The sequence below is a fragment of the Pocillopora damicornis genome, chromosome 14 (assembly GCF_964200805.1).
Source record: "Pocillopora damicornis chromosome 14, jaPocDami1.2, whole genome shotgun sequence".
Lineage (NCBI taxonomy): Eukaryota > Metazoa > Cnidaria > Anthozoa > Scleractinia > Pocilloporidae > Pocillopora > Pocillopora damicornis.
The window spans coordinates 9,903,480-9,926,382 of record NC_142683.1 but is presented as its reverse complement, the minus strand read 5'-3'; the positions used below and the strand labels follow the sequence as shown (position 1 = coordinate 9,926,382).

The 22,903-nt window shown below is 38.0% G+C and overlaps 4 protein-coding genes across 4 annotated transcripts; 3 read left to right on the top strand and 1 right to left on the bottom strand.

The window, feature by feature from the left end:
- Window positions 1-1,996: 1,996 nt before the first annotated feature.
- Window positions 1,997-3,984, bottom strand: LOC113668851 (C-type lectin domain family 4 member E). The gene is made up of 3 exons (XM_027184803.2): window positions 3,773-3,984; window positions 2,555-2,956; window positions 1,997-2,118 (listed from the first exon to the last, which is right to left on the bottom strand). The coding sequence occupies exons 1-3, from the start codon at window positions 3,837-3,839 to the stop codon at window positions 2,111-2,113; spliced, it is 477 nt and encodes a 158-aa protein (XP_027040604.2). The 5' UTR covers window positions 3,840-3,984; the 3' UTR covers window positions 1,997-2,110.
- A 2,018-nt stretch (window positions 3,985-6,002) lies between these two features.
- Window positions 6,003-7,936, top strand: LOC113668850 (uncharacterized). The gene is made up of 4 exons (XM_027184802.2): window positions 6,003-6,184; window positions 6,434-6,478; window positions 6,559-7,170; window positions 7,593-7,936. Exons 1-4 carry the CDS (start codon window positions 6,124-6,126, stop codon window positions 7,808-7,810), a joined length of 936 nt encoding a protein of 311 aa, XP_027040603.2. The 5' UTR covers window positions 6,003-6,123; the 3' UTR covers window positions 7,811-7,936.
- Window positions 7,937-14,330: 6,394 nt separating this feature from the next.
- Window positions 14,331-17,022, top strand: LOC113668856 (uncharacterized). Its single transcript, XM_027184809.2, has 4 exons — window positions 14,331-14,453; window positions 15,551-15,610; window positions 15,690-16,310; window positions 16,709-17,022. Exons 1-4 carry the CDS (start codon window positions 14,387-14,389, stop codon window positions 16,903-16,905), a joined length of 945 nt encoding a protein of 314 aa, XP_027040610.2. The 5' UTR covers window positions 14,331-14,386; the 3' UTR covers window positions 16,906-17,022.
- Window positions 17,023-19,215: 2,193 nt separating this feature from the next.
- On the top strand, window positions 19,216-22,692 carry LOC113668855 (uncharacterized). The gene is made up of 4 exons (XM_027184808.2): window positions 19,216-19,346; window positions 21,080-21,139; window positions 21,223-21,843; window positions 22,374-22,692. The coding sequence occupies exons 1-4, from the start codon at window positions 19,280-19,282 to the stop codon at window positions 22,571-22,573; spliced, it is 948 nt and encodes a 315-aa protein (XP_027040609.2). The 5' UTR covers window positions 19,216-19,279; the 3' UTR covers window positions 22,574-22,692.
- The last annotated feature ends 211 nt before the right edge of the window (window positions 22,693-22,903 follow it).

Below are 22,903 nucleotides of genomic sequence, written 5' to 3'. Positions count from 1 at the left end.
TCATACAAACCCACCGTAATAATAGTGTATAATGCACTTACAGTTCCTAAAAAACAAATCGTGCGGGAGTTTCTTATGTACATTGAAAAAGGGCAGCACGAAATGTCACAAGATAGTCTACATGAGGCCCTCGTGAAAAAACAATAAGAAAACATCCAAAAAGAGTAGAAAGTGACCCGTAAATTACAAAATGTTCTACACATATAAATGACTGCGATGGATACAAAAACAACCAGGCGCCTTGTGAGTTCGTTAATGAATGAGCTCATGGAAAAACAGTCCTTTTATTTCATTAGGGAAAATTGTTCCAAATTCTAGCCGTTCTAAAAGCAGAGGAACGCTGTCCATATAAGTGTTTTACTCGAGGTAGTACTCCCTATTTTACAAAAGTGCCGAGGACAAAACCTGACGCAAACATGGATATTTCTCGGAGTTTCCGGGGTGTTAGTACTCTCCAGCTGCTGGGCCTAGTTGTTCGAAGGCCGTTTGTCTTGGAATTTTAATGTGTTTCTTTATTCATTTGTTCAAAAGCCTTTTTAGGATAATTTTCTCTATTCTTTTTAGAGCATCCACGCGTCCAATCGAGGAAAAAAATAATTTTACTGAATTTTCTGCCAAAGCTTTCAGCTCTAAGATCAGATTATATACTTACCCTGGGTTATCTTATCCCGGCTTTGAACAACCCAGCCAAGAGGGAAGATGAACCAGTCAAGTATGTTATTATCCAACAGCACAAAGTAGAGTACAAATAACACGCGAATAGATTTCAAATATTCCGCAATAGTTGGTTATTTGGAACTGTGAAAAAACCTGTTTAACCTGTCGGCTGCGCGCTACGCTTCTCTATCCGCTTTTCTTTTCCCGCCTTAGGAGATATGAGTAGAAACGCTCGGCAGAAAAAAAGCAGTTAGATGATAAATAACATGTTAGACCTTTTGTTGTGTAGTATGGCTAATTACCAAATGGACGTGAGTGTTCTACCGAAAACTAAAACACTCGTAGAATTAATACGACTAATACATCCGGAAGCCGAGTGGCGTATTTTTCATATGCGACGAGAGTGCAGATATTGAGCAGCGACGTCACAACTCCCGCCTTTTCAAATTTTACTGAATGAACCTAGTTCGTTTCTTGTTGGAATACTACACGGCAGCAAGAGTTTTTTTTTTGTGGTAAGCGACAAAGATGTAAATGTATTTTCCTGAACAGCTAGAGAACGAGAGCGCCGAAAAGAAATTTCTCGAAGCTTGCGACGAGACAAAGGTAAATTTTTTTTTTTCTATTGATACCCAGAAATGGAATTTAAGCCCCTGCCATATATATATCAATGGCCCATACAATAAAAAGAATAAAACACTTTAGCTCGAAGACACGAATTTTCTGTTCTCTAAGCACGAATAACATCTGAGATGTTGTTCTCGCTACTCGAACGTAAAATTCGTATCCTCTCGCCACCGTGTGATGACCTCTACGTATTTTTAGCGCGTTGTTTTTATTTTTACTCGCTCTAAGAGCCAGTTAAAATACGGCACAACTCAGCGATACTGCACGTCAAAACGTCAAATAAGATAATGTACTGGCGCAGCTGGAGATACTGCTGGAAGGAAATACAGTTGGCCATTCAGCCGTGTCATGGGCTACACTCTAAATTTGGTTTTAGACAGTGACCGGGGCATAGAACACCAATTTTTTAGAATGGTTTTAGACAGTGACCGGGGCATAGAACACCAATTTTTTAGAATTTGAAACTTCCCGGTTGCTTCTTTTAGCCGACCAATGTGGAAAATTTCCTATCATATCGAAAGATAATCGCTGCAATTAAGATTTTAGACCATTGACTCTTGCTGGCTTTCGACCGAAGCTATTGATTTGAGACTCAACCAAAGAAAACTCTAACTTTGACTAGGAGCTTTTGTAACCGTCAAAAACCATCAACCATTAATAAGACCTCATACAGATCTAACCAAATTAAATTCCGAAAAGATATGGTTACTCATTTGCCTTACAATTCCACTTTTATTGTTCTTTCGAAAATGAGACAAATTTGAAGTAGAAAGAATCAAAACATATTTCCATCATACTCTGTGCTATCATTTCTTTGCCGACTTCATTAGGAATCTGATGAGGAAAGAAAAGGCAATATTAATTGGTCTCTTTACAATGAGAAATTAAATCATAAAAAATTAAGATTCCGTCTCGCTGAACAGGTGACTGAAGAGCCATTTGATTTCTGCACAAATTGTTGATCGTACTAAACAACCAATATGGAAGGAATTCTTGCACATATATAATGACTTTGGGAAGCAAAAAAAAAAGAAAAAATTGCATAAGAGTTATCAGGATGTGAATTTAAGTTTCATTTTTAACTATACTACATTCAATAGCAGATTGTGACCTATCTTTTCCATTTGTACAATTGAAGTTTTGACCGATTCACAAGTTGGATACTATGATGCTAAAGTTTCTTTCTCGTAGGTTACTTTAAACAGCTAATAAGGCTTGATCCCTTTGGCAGAGACCAAAGTTCAGTGCTGAGTCACTTAGATTTCCTTACCTTTGGGTAGTTCACAGATGTAAGCTCTTTTGATCCAATTTGGAAGATCATTAAACAGCCCTTTTTTTGTCGGTGGGTAATCCTTTGACATTACCGCTTTATTTCCATCACCAGAAGGCTCGCCATGGGTTGTTTGCCACTTGTCTATGGACAGGGGGCTATTATTCACCCACTTCCAGACTCCGCCCACTTTATTCAGGCCAATGTGCCATTCGTTAGGTTGCCCAATGCAACGCTTTTGAATTTCATCATTGAGGAAGCTCCATTCTGCTTCGGTCTCGATGGAAACAAGGTCACCACCCTTTCGTCTGCAGGTTTCTCGGTTGTCGGTCCATGTTGCGGGTGATTCCGCATCAGAGATAAGGTAACAAGAATTTTGGAAGCAAGGATTGGTTCCCACCGCTATAAATGGAAAATATTTGAAAAAATAAACATCGAATTGGAATGGATGGGTTGTTTACATCACATACAAGGCACAACAGGAAACAGATATTAAACTCATTGTTCACATCGTGTAGTTGCATTTTTAGTGTACAATTAACACACTTAACTCCACTGACCCCTCAATAGAACAAAACAATAGTCAATTTATTAAGTGAAATCAAAATGGGAAGGAAATGGTGTGTTACTGAAAGCTTCTTTCTTAGCCAAACGGTGAGCGTTTAAACAAGTTGATTGCGGAAACGATTTACTGAAGTAAACGAGAAAATATTGTCATAATTAAGCGGGTCCACGATAGATTTGGGGTGAAAAATCGTAAGGTCCTTGAAAATCAGTGATTTTATTCCAACTCGGTAGATTCAAAGTGTGAAATGTCTCCGAGTATCAATTCTTATAAGCAAGGACCAATACGCAAGAATCACATTGAATTGTCCGGGGTACTGGATTTTTGTTGATGAATCAGCAAAATAAGTAATCTGATGGTAAATCAATTTTGATTCAATGTAAGCATGCACAACGAACGTCGCATTACTTTTAGTTATCCGGAATCAATTATAACTTGATTTTTTTTCTTCATTGATGCCCTGGAATAGCTTAACAATGTTTAGTTTTATTTAACACTTTGAATGTTTTAGTATGAATTTGAGCACCAGGGCTTAGTTATACCTTATATATATATAATTACTGCTCAGCGAGAGGAAGCGAAGTTCAAATCAGAAAAGATCGTAAAGTTTCTTGCGACTACAATATTCTTTTCTCTAGTCATTGTCTGCTTACCATTAGCAATGCCTTGAAAGCAAAGAAGTACCATTCCCAAGTTAACTGTGAAGAAAACGTTCGTCATGTCTTCTATCAGATTTTGTGCTGTAAAAAGTCTCTTGGAAATGTTTCTCCTTCTAACGACGTATATGTATGTGGTCTTCAAAGCTTATGTTGTAGACTTGAAAATATCCCTCTGCGTCTAACGATATATGCATGTGTCCACACATGCATAATTTAACTAACTTTTAGTTCTTAAAATTAAGCGTGGGGTCTTATGAAAGGGTTCACTAGATCAACCTGTCGCAAAGAACCTAGAAATCATATTCAGGGCATAGATATGCATAATCAACTTAGTCAGCTGTGCTAAACTGTTGTGCCGTAAAAAATACAGACCAGTTGAGGATTTTAAGCCTCGAATCCCACATTGTCCCTAAAGACAATTTCACATTTGAGTAGATGGTGCGAGATAAAAAAGTTAAAATAATTTGGTTGATGTATTTTTTATCGGCCATCCAAACCGACCGGGCACAATTTGAGTTAAACTAAAACCCAACGCGCTGAAAACTAACCCCACATCCAAAAGAGATCCAGTAATCCCAACTTGCATTTTTTTGCTCTTAATTTGCGATAGCATTTATTTCTGCGGACACTAACATAGTGCTCCTACTTATGGTATCCATTAAAAAAAGGATCATTTCTGATATTCTGCTCTGTCGAAAGTTTTGACTGGTAAAACGTAACTCAGCCGTGTTCAATTTTTTTAATCAAGTCCGAGTGAACGTCAATATATTTACATGTCTTCTTCATTCTCAGCGGTTTCATAAGATGCAAACGGTAGCACAGAATGCTTGATCAGTTTTTTACTTTGCTCTCCACATCCTAAGTGTGTTTAGAAGCAGCTAGCTTGTGCCATGCTTTCAGTTGGACGAGAACCACCAGCCGCTCGGAACAGGTTGAAATGGCATCACATTTAACTTACTATCATCTGTTGCATTGATAAATACTTAGAAAATGGAAAAAGAGCACCGTGTTGTTGACCTTTGCTTGAATTCTCTACATCAAACACAGAATATGATATTTGACAATTAATCGACTGACCATTTGGTGAAATCTTTTAAGAGCTCCACTATCTAATGTTTCAAAGGGAAATGTATGTAGGGGATTGTCAGTAAGAGCTAAGCTGAAAAAAGAGTTCTCGTGAAATTAATACTGTCTAAACTTTTTCTATGTAATAAAAATCATATTTTGAACAGTTTCAATTAACTATTGAAACTTAATAACTGGTATAACAGAAACTGAAATTAATGTAGTGCTAGAGGACTTTCTATGGACTCGAGCCTCTTATCGATAGATATCTGACAAGGTAATAAAACGGTGCTTGAAATGATACTAGTTAGCTAAGAAATTATAGGATACTCTGCTGAAGTCCCCGAAAATCCTAGTTCAACAGAGTAATTTCACCATACTTTTAGATATCTCTTTAAGTGGGAGACTTATCTTCACTAAAAATATAAGGCATGTAGATACCTACATGCATTATATTTACCTCATGGGATAGTCATGTGGGACTCTTCGATAATGAAGAACAAAACTAATGGCAAGAAGAAATTAAGAGGAATGCTTATATTGGTTAAGCCAGAGTCTTTTTGCTGACTGATACTAGTGATACTAATACAATACTAACGAACTACTCAGACTCAGGCCAACTTTGCGATCGAATTGCATAACGATAAGTCCAAGACCAGAAGGATCATAACGAGTGTAACTAGCGTTTTTATCGTGTTGTTCATCAAAAAGAAGGCGGTGGAGCTATACATTTCTGTGGCTCTTGCTGCGTCACTGCTCAAACTCTAATCAAAAAGCTTGTCAATGAACAATAATGGGAAAAACTTCGCCTGTTACGAGGGAATCCCACGCCATATTTTAAGCGAAAAACTGATATGTCCCCTGAACAATAACGTAATCCATGGGATATTTCTGCCCTGATCCTCGCTTGTTAACCGACTGGCTCATAAGTTAGAACATTTCAACGTCAACCTCACATTTTACTTGAGGTCTACATTAGAATTGAGCGACTTCTTTTGGGGACTATATGTTGCTGCCGTGAGAAAAAACATTAAATAGTGCATCTACAAGCTTTTAGACGTCGGAAGACCTCATAGATAATAAGTCATTTTATGGCATGTATCTTTGCTCTGCGAATAAATCTCAAACCCACGCATTCATTTCTCAGAGTACTCGAACGCCCACTTAAGAATCTAACTTAACTATAAATAAGGAGTTAGCTTCTTCGTCCGGTACTCATATCCTAATTTTAACGGGATCAAGAAGAAGCACTTCAAATCACGTAAATAGTCGAGCACACAATGTGGCGTTGGATCGTTTCGTTGATGTTTATCATTGTCTTTGTTCAGGGCACTGCACTAGGTTAAAGATTTTGTTACCCTGTTTTACTTATATTTTCCTATTTTTGAATAGGTTGCTCTCCGGAATAGGTTGATCTGTTGGTCTCCCCGACTCTTAACAAATGATCTTATTTGTGTTGTGTGTTATAATTTCAAACATTGCTGGAAAAGCTAAAAAAAAAAACCTGGCCAAGCGCCCGGTCGCGTGAGATAAGCAAAGCTTTTGTCTTCCCAAAGCGTGTCATCATTGATATCATTCCTTATTCAACAGGAAAGAAACCTAAAGGACGCAAAAACAAAAACGACAACCCTGAAGGTAAGGTAGATCTAGATTCACAGATGTGTTCATGTGATTCAACTGCTTTCATTAATTCTTGAATCATTTGTTTCGTGCAGACAGCCTTAACGTCGTATTGGAAGTGTTTTCTGGCGTACGTGACCCAAGTTGGACGATCCAACAAGGGAACTCAAATTACCAAGAAATCATAGCTTCCTTAAACAGTGCCACCTTGTACGAACCAGATGAGGCGCCTCCAAAACTCGGATACCAAGGATTTGTGGTACAAGAGGTGAAACAAGGACAGAAGCAATCGCAAAAGCTGGTGGTTGGTTCTGAAACAGAGAGCTTACAACTGATGTTACTTCGCAGCAGCCCAGAGGGTAAAATATCGTCCAATGTGAGAAACATCGTGGAGATGGAAATCCGAAATGGAAACGTGTCTGCGATGAGTAGGAGAAGAAAACGATATGCTCCATGGTACGACCCGAGTCATTGGAACGGACCAGCGTATGTGCGGAGAAACAACTGCTATAACTACGCAAGCACGATCCGGAACAACACTTTTGCACAGCCTGGCTTTGGAGCGGGACAGCCATACCCTTTTCTATTTACCGCCGAAGACATGAAACGAGCTACAGAAGCTGATGGATGTGTTTCCCTGGTAGCAAAAAAACACATGTGCGCCCCAAAGGGACCAGAACATCTGATTGCACTGTTTGTCTACATTGGTAAGTAAAGGTGCATCGTTGGATTACAAAATTTGGCAATTGTATTGAACTCTCAATAATTAAATCATGTGCAGCATTTATTTTTTGGTTGAAAGCTCATGCTCTTATAAAGGTAGGCAACCTACCATATTAATACATTACTATTTGTACCATTCTACTTTTCCTATTTTATTCCAGAATTCAACTGAAATCGAAAATCACTTTCGTAATTACCTGGTGTACAAGTACTCTAATCTGTATCCCACAAGAACAAAAACATTTGCAACAAGAAACAAGGAGTGTATGGGTTTCGAACATCACACTTTTTTTAAACAGAGATCACAAACTATATCTATGTATCGTTCGCCTTTATATCGTACTTATACCACGTTTATAAGTTATTTAAAAATACCAGCTCAGTGTTCTTCTCTCTCTTTCCACAGGCGATCCAAATGATTATTTTGATCGTGATTTTCACTTTTACCGATTGGACAATAATGGATACTGGTCTCACAAAGCTGGACAAACTCCTGCTACAAATGTGGATGGAGCAGGAAACCGTATTCGTGACCCAAGAAAAGCTGTAAATGGCTACTTCGATTATAAATTTGTCTCCTTTATGACCATTAATAGAAACAATGTAACCATACAGGGATACTGAATAATATCTGGCAGAATAATTGTCTCGTTACCCGTTGTCCTTTGTAAGTTGCAAAGTATGCTTTCAAGTGATGTTACAACCTGGCTTGCCCAGCTGATAATAAATTGATCACATTTCCAAAAACGATTTATATTTTTTCGTTGTTCTTTCATAACGAAACCTTATTTCAGGGGCCCAAATTAATCATACAGCACGTACAAGAGAAATCAGTCCCTTCCTACAGCATCACGGACTTTCGAATTGGAAATGTCCTAAATGTTGTAAACTAAAGGGAACGCGTACGTAAAGGGGCGTACTTACCGTGGGAATGTACCGCTTTTGGTCGTTTAAAACTTTGGTTTGAATGTTGCTCACGCCGTCGTCTAAGAAATATTTCCTTTAGTTTAGACTATGCAACTTTGCGCTTTCCTAAGATATCTTGAGTTACAGTGCTTATGTTTTAAACAAGGAGAGACATTGACCAGACACAAAAAAGCAGCCAATACAAAATAATCGACCCGGAAATTTGAAGTAACTGGAACCTCGCATACATAAAAAAAATTACGATTTACGAAGTTAATGAACAAATTATGATTTACACTATTAGACCTAAGACATCCTTATAAGACTATTGATCCCGCTTTCTCTTGGGTATTTTACAAACTATAGCCTTTTACTTTATTTATTTTCGCCTTCTTGGTCGTCAAAATTTTAGCTTTATTTTGATGGAAACTCCTGCTTCAATTTTCGTAGGCTCCATTACCAGGAGATGATTTAATACCGCTGTAAAATAAATTGTCAGGCAACTGCTGTTCTGTCTAAAAATTCCACAAGTTGTCCACAGGTTGATAATAGAAAAAAAGGCAAATGAAACATTAAAACTGTAAAAGGAAAATACCACATGGGCCGAAAAAGATACTAGATTGGAAAAAAAAATATAAAAGATGAAATATTCGCCAAGCTCGAAAAAAAACAAAACTAGCATTATTGGGCCTCTTATCCAGTTTGTTAGTAATTCCACGTCCGCCGACTCCAAGTTCCCCTTCGGCGCGAAGTAAAGCAAGATTGAGAATAACCCCTTCAGTTCAGACCCCCTTAAAGATTGTTATCAAATTTACTCGTAGAGATGCGAGAAATGAATTTACGCTAACAGATGAATACTCATTAAAATAAATTGCGGCCAAACACGAAGATTGACGCATTTTAGGCAGTTCATAGAGTTGTACAATTAATTAAAGGAAGAGCTGCAAAGAGTTTTTTCCATGGTGAGACTCCTCATTGCACCTGTTCTGTCGCACTTTGTAATACTTTTCACAATTTTAACAACACTGGGAATGAATTTAAAATGCATTTGAAAGTTTTCGGCTAAGAGGCCGAAGTGTCTCAGATGATGGCCTTCCCAGAGGAGTGAGTAAATCATAACCATTATAATTTCCGAAAAAGAAAATACATTTGAGACAAACATCTCTAGTGGGGACAATGTCTGAAGCAAAAAATCTGGAAATTTCCCAGTTTTTTTCTTTTTTCTTTTTTCTTTTTTTTTTTTTTTTTTTTCAGGGTAAGTGGTTGTTGCTATGGTTATTGTGATCAATTCTGTGATTGGTGGATTTAGCTGAGTGAACTTAGTATGATTGGTTGTAATCTGTCCGATTACAGGTGTCCGATTACAGCCAACGGTCCGACTATACTGTCCGATTACAACTAAACAGAGTGATAAGTGGAATATAAAGCAGCTGATGCACCAATCACATTTGAGGAGATTGTAATGGTTATGATTAAAGGTGCAATTGAAGGGTAAACTATTTGAATTAATTGAATTCAACCAAAAACAGGAAGAGAACGCGAACACCGTCCATGACAATGAAGTTCTGTAAGAAAAGTTCAAGGCAACAAACAAAATATGACGAGTATGCGAGCGGTTTGATGACTGAGATTGATTTGAACAGTTTTCGTTCAAGGATTAATTTATCTGAAAGCCACACTCAACTCTTAGTTTTTGGGTTTTAACGATAGGGAGAAAAAGTTTTCGGTTAAGAGGGGATTCATTTTCAGTAAAATTTTTTATGATTACGGCCTTTAAAATACTGTTACCATATGTCTGTATTGACTTCTCAATTTTTCCAGTTATTATTGAGGAGAGATGCTTTTTTTCAGCTTTCACTTGTAGTGAGCCGAGTCTTTTATCACTTTTAATTCGTCGTGATAGCTGTGTTTTAAATAAGTGCAACTAAAGGTATGAAATCGACATTTGATGTCACACGGAACCGGTTCACTTCCTTATCCATTCATTCATGCATGTTATTCCTGATTTTTTAACGGGATCATTTGCTGTCTTCCGTTTGGATAATTTGCAGTTTTGTTTGAGGATTATTTGCTGCCCTGAGCTGCACTGTACTGATATTTTTCCTTTTTTTCAAAACTTAATCTTGCGAAGCCTTTAATCTTTTTTTATTTCATATGTTACCCGCAAAAGCACAAAATTTTATCATTTGCCAATTTGTTAAGATATTCATCGACTAATCGATATTCAGATGCCTATTTCTAGACTAAATTATTGTAAAGAATATGTTTGGTTTTGTTATGGTTATTTGATGATTATCTTTAATGCGGTCTGATTTTCAAAAGTACTCAAAAGTGCGCCCCATTTCAAGGGAGCAAAAAACACTAGTATTCAAGTCACAAACACTCCAAACTCCGCATTTCATCATTCGTTGGTGATCCTGAAAAATTCATCCAACTTTAAAAAAACTTCCCTACTATAGATCTCTTTGCAAACGTTGTGAGGAAAATAAAATTATGGCAATTTACCTTCAATCGCTGTAACTGATTTACAATTTCCGCTAACTATAATTATAAAGTTATTAGTTTAAATGACAAGGTGAACGACTTTTCTTTTATAAACAAAGAGGGATGGTGGGAAAACGCGAGAGATGTTTGTGACCCACGAGCCTGAGGCGTGTAGTTGACAGACTCTTCCAGGGTGGAAGATATGAATCCGTAGAAAAGCCGAAGACGTTGGTCCCTAGGACGGTAGACGTGTATCCTGAGGTAGCAAGGACTCACCTGCCTCGGAAAATTTAGACGTGCTACTTGTGTTAGGCTTGATGCTATTTATAACAAAACAACTAGAGTAACAGGGTACACACTCTCCCTTATATATCTTTAATTAAGTCGAAGTCGACACTTCGCACCACATCCTAGTATCCACTCTAAGAAGGCTAATACCTAATACAATTCCACAACGTGTCTTTCGGGGCCACTACAGACAAATTGTAAATAAACATTATAAATAGACATAGAGCCAGTTATTCATGGCTAAATACAAAGTGCAACCTAGGAGTTGAACTCGGGGCAACCAAGAACAAAATTAATTCCGTGAGTAGTAGAGTAGAGGGCTTGAACCTTGGACCACCAGATTCATACGTCCAGTCCCCTTAACACTGCCACACTTCCTCCACAAATTATACATATGTTAAAGATAGTTTATTATTTTCATCTTTTACTTATTTATAAGAGATTCATATATTTTAAGAGTCAGTGGTGCAATCATTTCATCCTTTTGAGGTATCAATGTTTGAAGCTAATCATTTTAGGCCAGCAAGTAAACCGTATTACGCGTGTAAGGTTGTTATCATAAATGATGTAACTTAAGTTACCATTGTAAATAGTAAGTATAGTATAAACCAAAAATACAAACAAAGCAATGACTTACCCATTTGTAAGCTTATTAAAAATATTTTCTGACGATGCAGATGTTGTTTTAACACTTGAGCTCAAAAGCCTCGATCATATGACTAGCCCTGATCTGATATAGACTTGATCACGCTTATATTGATGCTAATCATTTCTATAAATAGAAAACTCCATCGTTTTAAGAGTCACAAGCTTGCAAAGTCTCCCTCAGGGCCAAACAGGTAGATAATTACCATTCAAGTGACCGGTTGAGTTGGACGATCAATGACCTAGAAAAAATGTCAGTTGCACGTTCAGACCTCTAGATTTGTGTAGTAGCCTGTGGTAAGTTCAAGGTGGTCTAAATATGCAAAATACTATTGCGCGAAAAAAAACGAGAATCAGACAGAGAGAGTGCACCAGATTTTATATCCGACTTCAGATCAAGATAAGCTTTCTTGAAGACCGTCACAAAACAGCTTTGGACGATTTGAAATCTGAGGGGCTAATTTGCTCCGTGTCGATCGCCCTATTGAACACCAGATAGATAGCCCCTCCAACGTGGACACCCATCTGGATGCTGCGCGCCAGATGGCGCCCAAATCCACTTACCTATTCCCAAGTCATCACAGTCACTCGTTTGGCTGCCGTATGTAACACTCTTGAATCTCACCATGGATGAACTGCCGTTTCTCTTCGGTTTCTATGTAGAACAAGTCATCTCCCATACTTTGGCGTGTTTTCTAGCTGTCCCTTCATTTCTTTCCAGATTCCGAAATTGTGTAGAGGAAATTTTTAAAGTATGGTTTTTCGATTTCTATTTATGAAATCAATCTAAAAAAAAGTAGCAAAAACTATTTCACTGATATCCACAAGGTTATACAATATACTTGCGAAATTTATTGTTTTTATAGCTCTATTGTTGTAATATAAGTTAGCTACAGCCCCTTTTCGATGAAAATTGAATTCATAAAGTATGACTAGAATCTTAGAGAGGATCTTCACTAAATCCAGACTTCTTTTGTTGGACATTTGCAGAAACGTTTTCACCCAAAACATATGATTACACTGTAACCCAAAGTTCGAGCCTTACGGGAAGTTCTGTCCTTTTATGCGCTTAAGACGCCCTATAAATATCACGCACAAATTTCGCACTTAACGAATGCACTAAGGTCACGTATTTTTAGCTTGGGGTGGAAAGCATTGTGGTTTCCTAATGTAGATTTTTATTGCCGAGGTCAGTTTGATATAAAAAAGAACCAATCTCATTGCTGTTCGTCGATACATCAATCTAACTCACAGGCGTACGAGGATCACTAAAGGAGGACGGAAATTGGCAAAGGCCATATACGAAACGAAAGGCGGTAGGTGACACCTACGAATAAACAATTATACAACATTCGTTTCGGATTTAGCGAAATGTGACTCTCGCCTCGCAGCATGGAGGGGATTTGTTACAACAAGTTTTATTTTATGAGGGTTTGTACAAGGAAAAAAGTTTTCGTAATGTTTGGGTTGTCTGAAAATTTGGTTATCCTGTGTTTTATCTATATAACCGTCATCGATTTCAATAGTTAGTTTTACATGTAAAACACACGCATGGATTTTTGTCAATGGTGGACTATCTATAAAAAACCTTAGCGAAATTGACATATCCCAAGGCCTGGACCATAAGCCTCCTTCTCTGTCCCGTTATGATCTCTTAGCGGCGAATGTCAAGGTATCACATTTTACACATGAAAAATAATATGGCTTAATATTTGGATGAATTTGCGGTTGTATTTTAAAATGGATTAAGTATTTCCAAAATATCTTTAGTTCAAGGGACCCTAACGAAAAAGCCTAAGCGAAGCAGAAATGCGCTGCATCAGAGCATAAAAATTTCTGCTTTGACTGTCGCTTTTAGCCAGTTTTCCATGCTCGGGTGCATCAAGGATCGTATTCATTCGAGAAAGTCAATTTTGATTCACTCTGATCTGTAAATTTCTTGAGTACCACCCCCACTGCATGATTTTTGGATGTTCTACGCTTTCTTGAACGCTGCGCTGGGTGCACATTTTTGACGTTAACCGATGAAAACATTTGTTGTCGATGTGTGCCCCACTTTACTGCTGACAGATTAGAGAGTTATAAAAAAGTGCTAAAAATTGATCACGAGAGGATGTCGTTTACAGAGACAAGATTAAAGAGGATTAAGAGAGACATCAATTCTATTTTAAAACATAATTTATTTAACATGAACGTTAAGGATCAAAAAGCAAGTAGGTAAGCAAAGAAAAGCAAGTTACTGATGGGGAATGAATTTGAAGTACAGTTTGAATAATATCCCTTAGAAATCACCAAAGTAGTCGCGTCAATTTTCAAGGTCCACGGGTGCGATATATGATGAAGCTTCAGCAGACATATGAATCTGAGGAATTTTACACATGAACAATTTTTTCCTTTCTCGAGTCTGTCGGAAAAGCGTACAACTAACTACCGTGACTACCAGTTCTTGATAATTTAACAAAATTATTTCAAATTACAAGATCTGGAAAATAGTTCCTAGTTTTTTTACTAATCTCATTACGAGTAGAGCATTCTTAATCGACTCTAACAGGATAGTCTAACCAATATGTGAGTAGGAAGAATAATAAGTAGACAAAATAGCGTCAAACTTAAGATCTTTTCTTTAAACCTGTCTGAAAAGATAATGATACCAGTATGGCGATTCATTTACATAATCTGCTCGGGGGTAAACCAACCATGAAGTGACATACTGAGTAACAGGTTGACTTTATGAAGACTCTTTATTCGGCTTATGCGAAATATTCATTATGTCACTTGTGAGCAGAACACTTTCTGGTATGTTGGCATAAATAGCTAACCAGGGTATTTAATTAAAAACTTCACGGCTCACGTTGGGTAAAAGTGAAAAAGAAGACCATGGGGCGATACATCCCAACAGTTTGGGCGGTTTTCATATCCCTCTGTTTTCTAGGAATTGGTAAAGGTATGCAGAGGGGAAACTTTTCAAAAACTATGGAAATTGGCAGGGTTGCTAAATTGTGTTCATAAAAAAGATAATTTTACATAATACTAAATTTAGGCAGTGGTTTCAAGAAAAAAACCTTAAAAGCTGAAGTAGGTTGTGTTTCATGATATGAAATAGAATATTTCTGTTTAAGTCTTTAAAAGCAAAAAAGGAACTTCAAACTTTAGCAAGCTATTTTACAAGGTTATTTACAGCATATTTGAGTGTGTGGATCGGAAGATCTTAAAATAGCAGATCGGTCCAACTCCTAGTATTCTAAAAAATTGTTCAGTTGCACAGGGGGAAAAACGGCCAAATTCCAAAACGGCCAAATTCCAAAACGGCCAAATTCCAAAACGGCCAAATTCCAAAACGGCCAAATTCCAAAACGGCCAAATTCCAAAACGGCCAAATTCCAAAACGGCCAAATTCCAAAACGGCCAAATTCCAAAACGGCCAAATTCCAAAACGGCCAAATTCCAAAACGGCCAAATTCCAAAACGGCCAAATTCCAAAACGGCCAAATTCCAAAACGGCCAAATTCCAAATCCTTTATGAGCACACGGTAAAAATTTGTAGAACTGTAGGCTTCTTCGTTTACGAATCAAGAAAGATACTCGGGAACTGAAAGAATTATGTCACAATAAATTGATAAGTTGCAGCAGCATATCAGCAGGTGACTTTACTGTAGGGAACCAACACTTAATTTCAACTCGCAAATAGATTTGAGGGGATCAAATCCGCAACGAATTAGTTGTCTTCTAGTTTAATTTACTTTAAGAACTACACCTGTAGGTCAGTTTAGTACCACCCTGTTGATATAACCAGCTGGTTAAAAACAATTGCTTTTGACCTCCGTTTATTATGCCAACCCGTCATCAAAAGCACACATTCATGCTACATACCTCAACTTAATAGAAGTGATATGGATCAGTGAGTTCGGTTAAGAAAATGAACCTTCCGGTAAAAGTTACTTATTCCCCTACAAAAATTTGCATGACCAAGAAGGGGATACTCCACCGCAGTATTCAGTGGTCACCCCAGTAAATAATGCTCGTTTGTTTGATTTTCATCAGGTCAAGAGGCACCTGAGGGCACTGCCAGTGGAAATGGTCCTGAAAGTAGCATACCTCCAGGTATCTCTTAAATCAGCAAAGACTTCAGTAGAAACATTTATAGGAGACATATTGCCTATATAATTTCTCTTTGTTTTAGGTGAAGACGGTTTCATCATAACTTTGGAAGTACTTTCCGGTGTTCCTGACCCACAATGGACGATTCGACAGGATGACGAAAAGTTCAGTGAGGTACAAAACCTTTACAAAAATGCGGAAAAACATAAACCGGAGGAGGCACCAGCAAAGCTCGGATACGAGGGATTTGTAGTACAGGAGGTAAGGAAGGGACATTACCAGCCATTGGTATTGATTGTGGGTCCTGAAACAGAGGAGCTGCAGCTACTCTTACTCCGGACCAGCCCTCCTAATAAGATTTCGACGAGTCTCAACAATATCGTCGAAGGAGAAATTCGGAGTGGAAATGTCAATGCCGTAAAAAGAAGTAGAGCGAAACGTTACGCACCCCCTTATCAGCCCGGAAGATGGAACGACAATGTCCACGTGCTGTTAAACAACTGCTACAACTACGCAAGCACAAACAGGACTGACACCTTTGCACAGCCCGGGAAAGCGACGAGGAAACCGCTTCCGTGGACTTTTACCGGAGATGACGTGAAGAAATCAGCAACGTCGGATGGGTGTGTTTTTGTGAAGGCCAAGAAAACTATGTCTGCTCCTTCTGGTAATGAACACCTTGTGGCTTTAGTTGTTTCCACTAGTAAGTACCTACAACATTACTGACTAATTATCGGTTAGCCTTATAAACGTCGCAAGAATGACTAACCTCGTGGTCCATCTTAGTTATAAAGCTTGCATACTTGCAAACTTACAGAAGCATAAAGATTTTCTCGAGAATGGACATTAGTCTTTAGCACTTTCAGACTTTTCTCGAACGATATTAATGCAACTCGGGTGAAAAGGCTTATGGGAAAAAAGAAGTAAGCAACACGAAACTAAAATAAAATGAAACTCCCGCAAAATCAGTTTTCATGCTGCAAGGGATTTCAAAGGGATGTTTCTCAAAACCTAGTACAGGAAGCCCTAATGCATGAGATTTGTTTCAAAAAGACCCTTTTTATTGTCGTGAGTATGATCAGTTCATATTTACTTTCACAGGGATTGTCAACGATTACCACTGGTACCGACTGGACAATAATGGATACTGGTCTCACAAACCTGGCCGAACCCCTGCCACTGATCGTGACGGGAATGGAGACAGGATACGTGATCCAAGAAAAGCTGCCAATGGTTTCATACCCTATGAATTTGTTTGTTTCATGAAAATCAATAGGTTCACTCTAAAAATCGCTTGAGTTTAAAAAGTATCTGTTAAGAAATCTGATCAATATTACATAAGTGTAACTCAAACTTAAAACTTCAACAATTAGCCCTGAAAAGAAGTAAATAAAATGACTGTTTGAGAACACGAACATCTTTGTCAGTTCAATGTTGTCTTTTGCCGCTTCTTCCTCGTCAGCTCATCACTATTTTTTGTAGTTTTTTAGATAATTATATCTTAACTAGGCTCGCTACAAAAAAAATTTGATTCATTACCCGCACGTTATAATTTTGACAAGATACCATTGCTTTAGAATGGCGAAATAACTCTCGCTTTTTCATTTTGTGTAGCTTTTTGAGTGGGAAACTCCTTATTTTAAGTTATTTAGTGAAATGAAAGCTTTTAAAATACAATTCACTGAAAGCACAAGGGGGTTCCATCTGATGCCTTTTGTATGAGTATAACCAGAGAGAGGATGACCCTAATAAATCGAAAAGTCTAGGTCTTCCTCACTGCCGCTGAAACTCAGGCCAATCCCCTTCGTCAAATTGTATGTGCGCTGATATAAAATCCCCTCTGAAGAAAACTAGTTTTGAAAGCTAAATGAGTTCATTTCTCTTGATGAAACGAAAGAAGCAAACTAATGTTAAAAACACCGACGCATCTGGTTCATTCTAAAATTACTATCTCGAAGTAATGGCTATCTTGGTAATTTAGTGTTAACAACTGGGTTGAAAACGTAAATTAACCACCGTAAAGAGTAAAAAAGCTGACGTTTCGAGCGTTAGCCCTTCGTCAGAGCGATCGCTCTGTCAGCTTTTTTACTCTTTACGGTGGCTAATTTACGTTTTCAACCCAGTTGTTAACACTAAATTACCTGCTATACTCTCCCACCAACGCAGCACCACAGTTTCTTTAGAAACTTACCCCTTTATTCATAATGGCTATCTTGGATTGTTCAGTCGACAAACTTCTTCTACAAATGAAATAAACTGCACGCAAAGGTCTCACGCAGTAAGGACAATATGACGTACACACGATTTCTTAATGTTTCTAATTTCTTCGAAACGATTATCTGTTTTCTAAGCAACAACAAAAAAACACTCCCAACTCAAGAGAAAAGTTTTATAAGCATAACAGATTTTGTTTTTTGCTCGTTGTGGATGCGGTGCGCTTCTCGTAGCATTTAAGACAATTGAACATAACCAGCCTAACGATAAAGGCGGTTGGGCTCGTAGATGATTTTTAGATTATCTAGGAATTGATGATTTCGGGGAGAATAAGCAGAGAGATCTACCGAATCAAGAAGATCAAAACAAAGATATACAATACATCGGAGCATAAGTATTTCTGCCTTGACTTCGACTTGTGGTTAACTTTGCACGCTCGAATAACTCTCGGGGTCTTTCTGTCCACGAACATATAAATCGTTGGTCATTCAAGGAAAAATTTACTTCAACTGACTACAAATGTCCATTGTACCGTGCATTCATTAAGGCTACAGAAAAGTTTAGACAAAGAAAGGTATTTTTGACGTGAATAGATACACAACCCCAAAATCTATCAGTGTTTCACTTAAGCTAAGTGACAGCGAAATAGCCTGAGTCGTGTTAGAATTTATAACAACCTATATGTCACTTGTTAACAGAAAATTTTCAGGAACAAGATTAAGAATGATCCAAATGCTAAAAGCATCATTCCATTGGCCTGACCTGGGTGAAAAATGAACTAAGGATAGCTACAAATGGAACAAACCCATATCAAACGACAACTATAATAGAATCAAACAGTGGTCACTTGATTGTTCAAGATTTGATCCTCGGGAAAATTAAAAGAAAAGAACGTTAAGTTGCATAGCTACAAGTTCTATATGACAGAGCTCTATCTAAGACATGAAACTTGGGTAATTTCAGGGGGAATTTTTCATACCTTTGTTGAGTTGAAAAGCAGTATCACGATTTGTGGAACTCGTACACTTTACACTGCTTTTTAACTAGTTTGAGCTAATTTGTGGTTTCCGGGCCGTACGAAAATGAAAATGAAGATTTAAAATGAATTGTTCTCACCACTTAAATAAAGATCAAAGTTCTCATGACAAGATCAAATATCTTTGAAACAAACTATAAAACTTAACATAGAATTGTACAAATTTTCTTCAAAACCCGTTAACAAAACAAGTGATACCCGGTTGCTGACTCATTAACATAATCTGCTTAGAAGCAAATTGACCATGAAGTAACAAACTGAGAAACAGGTTGACAGATTCTTTATGCGGCTTATTCGAAATATTCATTATGTCACTTGTGAGCAGAAAACTGCTTGGTATATTGACATATATAGATAATCAGTGAATTCCTTTAAGACCAAACTTCTGGGTTCACGTTGGAAGCAAGTGAAACAAGAAGACGATGGGACGATACTTCCAGACAGTTTGGGCGGTTTTCATATCCCTTTGTTTCCTAGGAATTACCAAAGGTATGAAAAGGTGAAAAATTTCAAAGGCGACTGTGGTTCGTAGACTAGTTAAACTGTGTACCTAACGTATTACTTTGTTCATAACTGAAACAGTGGTGTCATTTAAGAACACTCTTAGCTGAATTCTGTGGGGTTTTTTTTAATTGAATGAATACTAAACCATTTAAATGTAAAGAAATAATTGCAAACTCAGACAAGCTGTTTTGAGGTGCTAATACATATGCATATACAGTTCATGAGATGCCATGAATCATAGTGTTTTGGAATTCAAGCAAGTCCAAGTCTAAGTTGTTTACAGATTGCTTTAAATTACTTCTCGGCACAGAAGCATTTCTACCAATCTCGGCCTCTTTGTTAATAGGAAAAAAGAAACTCAAGCTACTCTTAAATACTCTTCTCGTTCTTGATCAGCCTTTTGAACTATCATCATATTAAGAATATTAGTTTTCAATTCACAAATGCGTTACGAAAACACAATCGCATGCTTTTTTCTTCTCCTTAACGATTTAAAAACATATAAAGAAAAACTTTGTTTAGCGCAAAGCCGTATGCATTTCAGTTCTAATTAATCAATATTGCGTTCATTAATTTCAATAACTAAGCTCTCCATATAAATTTTTCAAAAATAAAATTGAGTGGGGTTGCGAATTTGGAGAAGTCGGATTCGTTGAATGTCTTGGCCATTTTTTTTTTTTTTTTTTTTTTTTGCGACTCCGTTACCGACATTGTCCAAAGATTACGAGCTTTGTAAGTCCGTTCTACGCTTTTTTTTTCTGCGCGGGATCAAAACGGGCAATATTGCCCGCTCGAGTAGCCAATCAGAACATGACTCGCTGCACCCTGCTCAGTGGGACCGTCAGCTTTAGAATAAACGGTTATGATGGTGTTACTACTATCATCATAAAAGGACACAATTGATCATTCCTATAAGATAACCGAGTTATTACGTGTTTATTACGCTGTTTGGTTCAATACTTACAAACTGTTCTTGTAATTCATGGAATTTCCTCGTTACACTTTAGCTGGATGGAAGAGTACATTTGAAGTCAGTCATGAAGATTGAGTTCGTCTATCGCAGGGTTCAAACTTCAAAAAACTCAAGAATAATTTGTTTTGGCGTGTGTTAATGAGGAAACTAGCTACAGAGCGCACCACGCACGAAAGGCTCTAAGAAATAGTTCAGTCTTCTTTAATCATCGATGTTTACTATAATTCTACTTTCGTAAGATTTACTTCTCGCACTTCTCTTCCCCAGTCTGACTCTGACTGACTGATTAACTCCGATTTTCTATCTCTGATTTACTCGTACATATTCAGAGTAACTCTGATCGCCTGACCGCGAACTCTATATACCATAAAATATCTTATATCGACCATCAGTAGGCATGCACGGACATGTTGGCCAACAATAACTAAACACTTTCAAAAGAGTCTCATGGATGGATAACAACGCACTTAATGATTCCAATCACACAATTAATCTCTCCCTGCCAAAGCCAAAACAAGAACTTCAGTGTGAATCCAAGGCAAGGTAAGAAGACTGACAAACTTAACACGTCCACTGAAGAAAGTTAGATAAAATAGTAGCTATTAGAAAACTCACCGAAACAACTACGGACGAAGTAAACGCGAAATATAAACGATGATGACTAAATCATACCTAACTAATTTGATCATTCACAACATTATATCGGCCTCAAAATGGTTCAATCAACATATTTTATTTCTATCAGGTGAAAGGGCATTTCAGCGTACCGTAAATGGAAATGGTCCTACAAGTAACATCCCTCCAGGTACTTCTCTACTCTACTGAGATTCAGGTAAATAATTACATAAAGGGAGGATGCATTGCTATGGTAATTCATCTTTATTTTAGGTGAAGATGGTTTCATCGTAACTCTTGCGGTATTTTCCGGCTCTCCAAACCCACAATGGACGATTGGACAGAACGACCCAAACTTCAGTGAAGCGCAAAGGCTTTTCAGAGCTGCGAACAAATACAAACTTGAGGAAGCACCACCAAAGCTTGGATATGAGGGATTTGTCGTGCAGGAGGTGAAGAAGGGGCAATATGAGCCATCGGTACTGATTGTAGGTCCTGAAACAGAGGAGCTACAGAAACTCTTGTTAGGGACTGGCCCTCCTGATAAGGTTTCGACAGCGCTGAACAGAGTCGTTATGAAAGAAATTCAGAGTAAAAATGTCAGACCAGCGAAAAGAAATCGAATGAAACGTTACGCGCCATGGTATCAGCCCAAAAAATGGAACGACGGCATTCATGTGTATTTCAATAACTGTTACAACTACGCAAGCACAATCAGGACAGACACCTTTGCACAACCCGGGAGAAAGTCAAAGTTAACGTTTCCAAGTCCATATAATGGAGAAGACGTAAAAAGATTAGCAGAGGCCGATGGTTGCGTTTTCAAGGAAGCTAAAAAACACATGTGCGCTCCTTCCGGTGATGAACACTTGGCGGCACTTTTTGTTTCCACTGGTAGGTACTTTAAAGCAGTCCTAATATTGTATTGACAATAGCACTGGAAGATGAAAAATGTGATTACCACCCACATGGTTATGAAACGTAAGTGTAGGTAGCTTATGGGGTTTCTCGATAACTTTGGTGGTGAGGGCTACTGGCGAAGGAGACAGAGGTGAGGGTTTCAGCGAACCCTTCATAGTAGGACATTTCGCGAAACCTTTGTAGCGAAAATGAAGCGGCCAAGAGGAACAACAATCGTCTATAGCTGGTATTCTAAGTGGAGAGGAGGGACTATGGCATTTAACATAACAGGATAATGACTCCGGCCATGCAGGATACAAACCCTAACTTTTCCAGATTTAAGGACGCTCCGAACTAAGTTCCATCGCAGCCTTTCTTTGAACTGTCACGCAGCGCTCCCTCATGGGCGTGGCGTGACTTCCCAAAGAATGGCTGCGAAGGAGACTAAACACCTTATGAGTAACTCCTATTACTTACAAGTTGTTAAAGTTATTATGAAATTCATCGCTTTTTATTTCCTTTAGAAAGAGGTCTTGAAGATTACCATTGGTACCGATTGGACAATAATGGATACTGGTCTCACAAACCTGGCGGCACCCCTGCCACTGACCTTGATGGAAATGGAAACAAGATCCGTGATCCAAGAAAAGCTGCCAATGGTTTCATACCCTATAAATTTGTTTGCTTCATGACCATCGACAGAACAACTATTCAAATCGAGTAAATTTCTGCCATGATCCTGATCCGTTTGGTCATTCAATGAATCTAACATAGTCCAGAAATGTACAAACAAATAGTTCTAACAGGTTGAAATAAAAGGATTATTTGTAGAAATAAAATAAATGGCTTTTTTTGTCGTCTCCTACTCAACAGCTCAACAGGTCACAGTTTATGTTTCAGAGAGAGCAGTTTTAATGGTTGTATCCTACTTTGATTCACAGCCTACATGTTGTATAAAGTCTAATTTGGTTGGTCTGTGGCTCAAGCAAATGTCATCCAGCCTTTCTGCTGTTCCCTGCTTCTGTGCTCCTTATAAGCTCGAGGGAATTTAAAT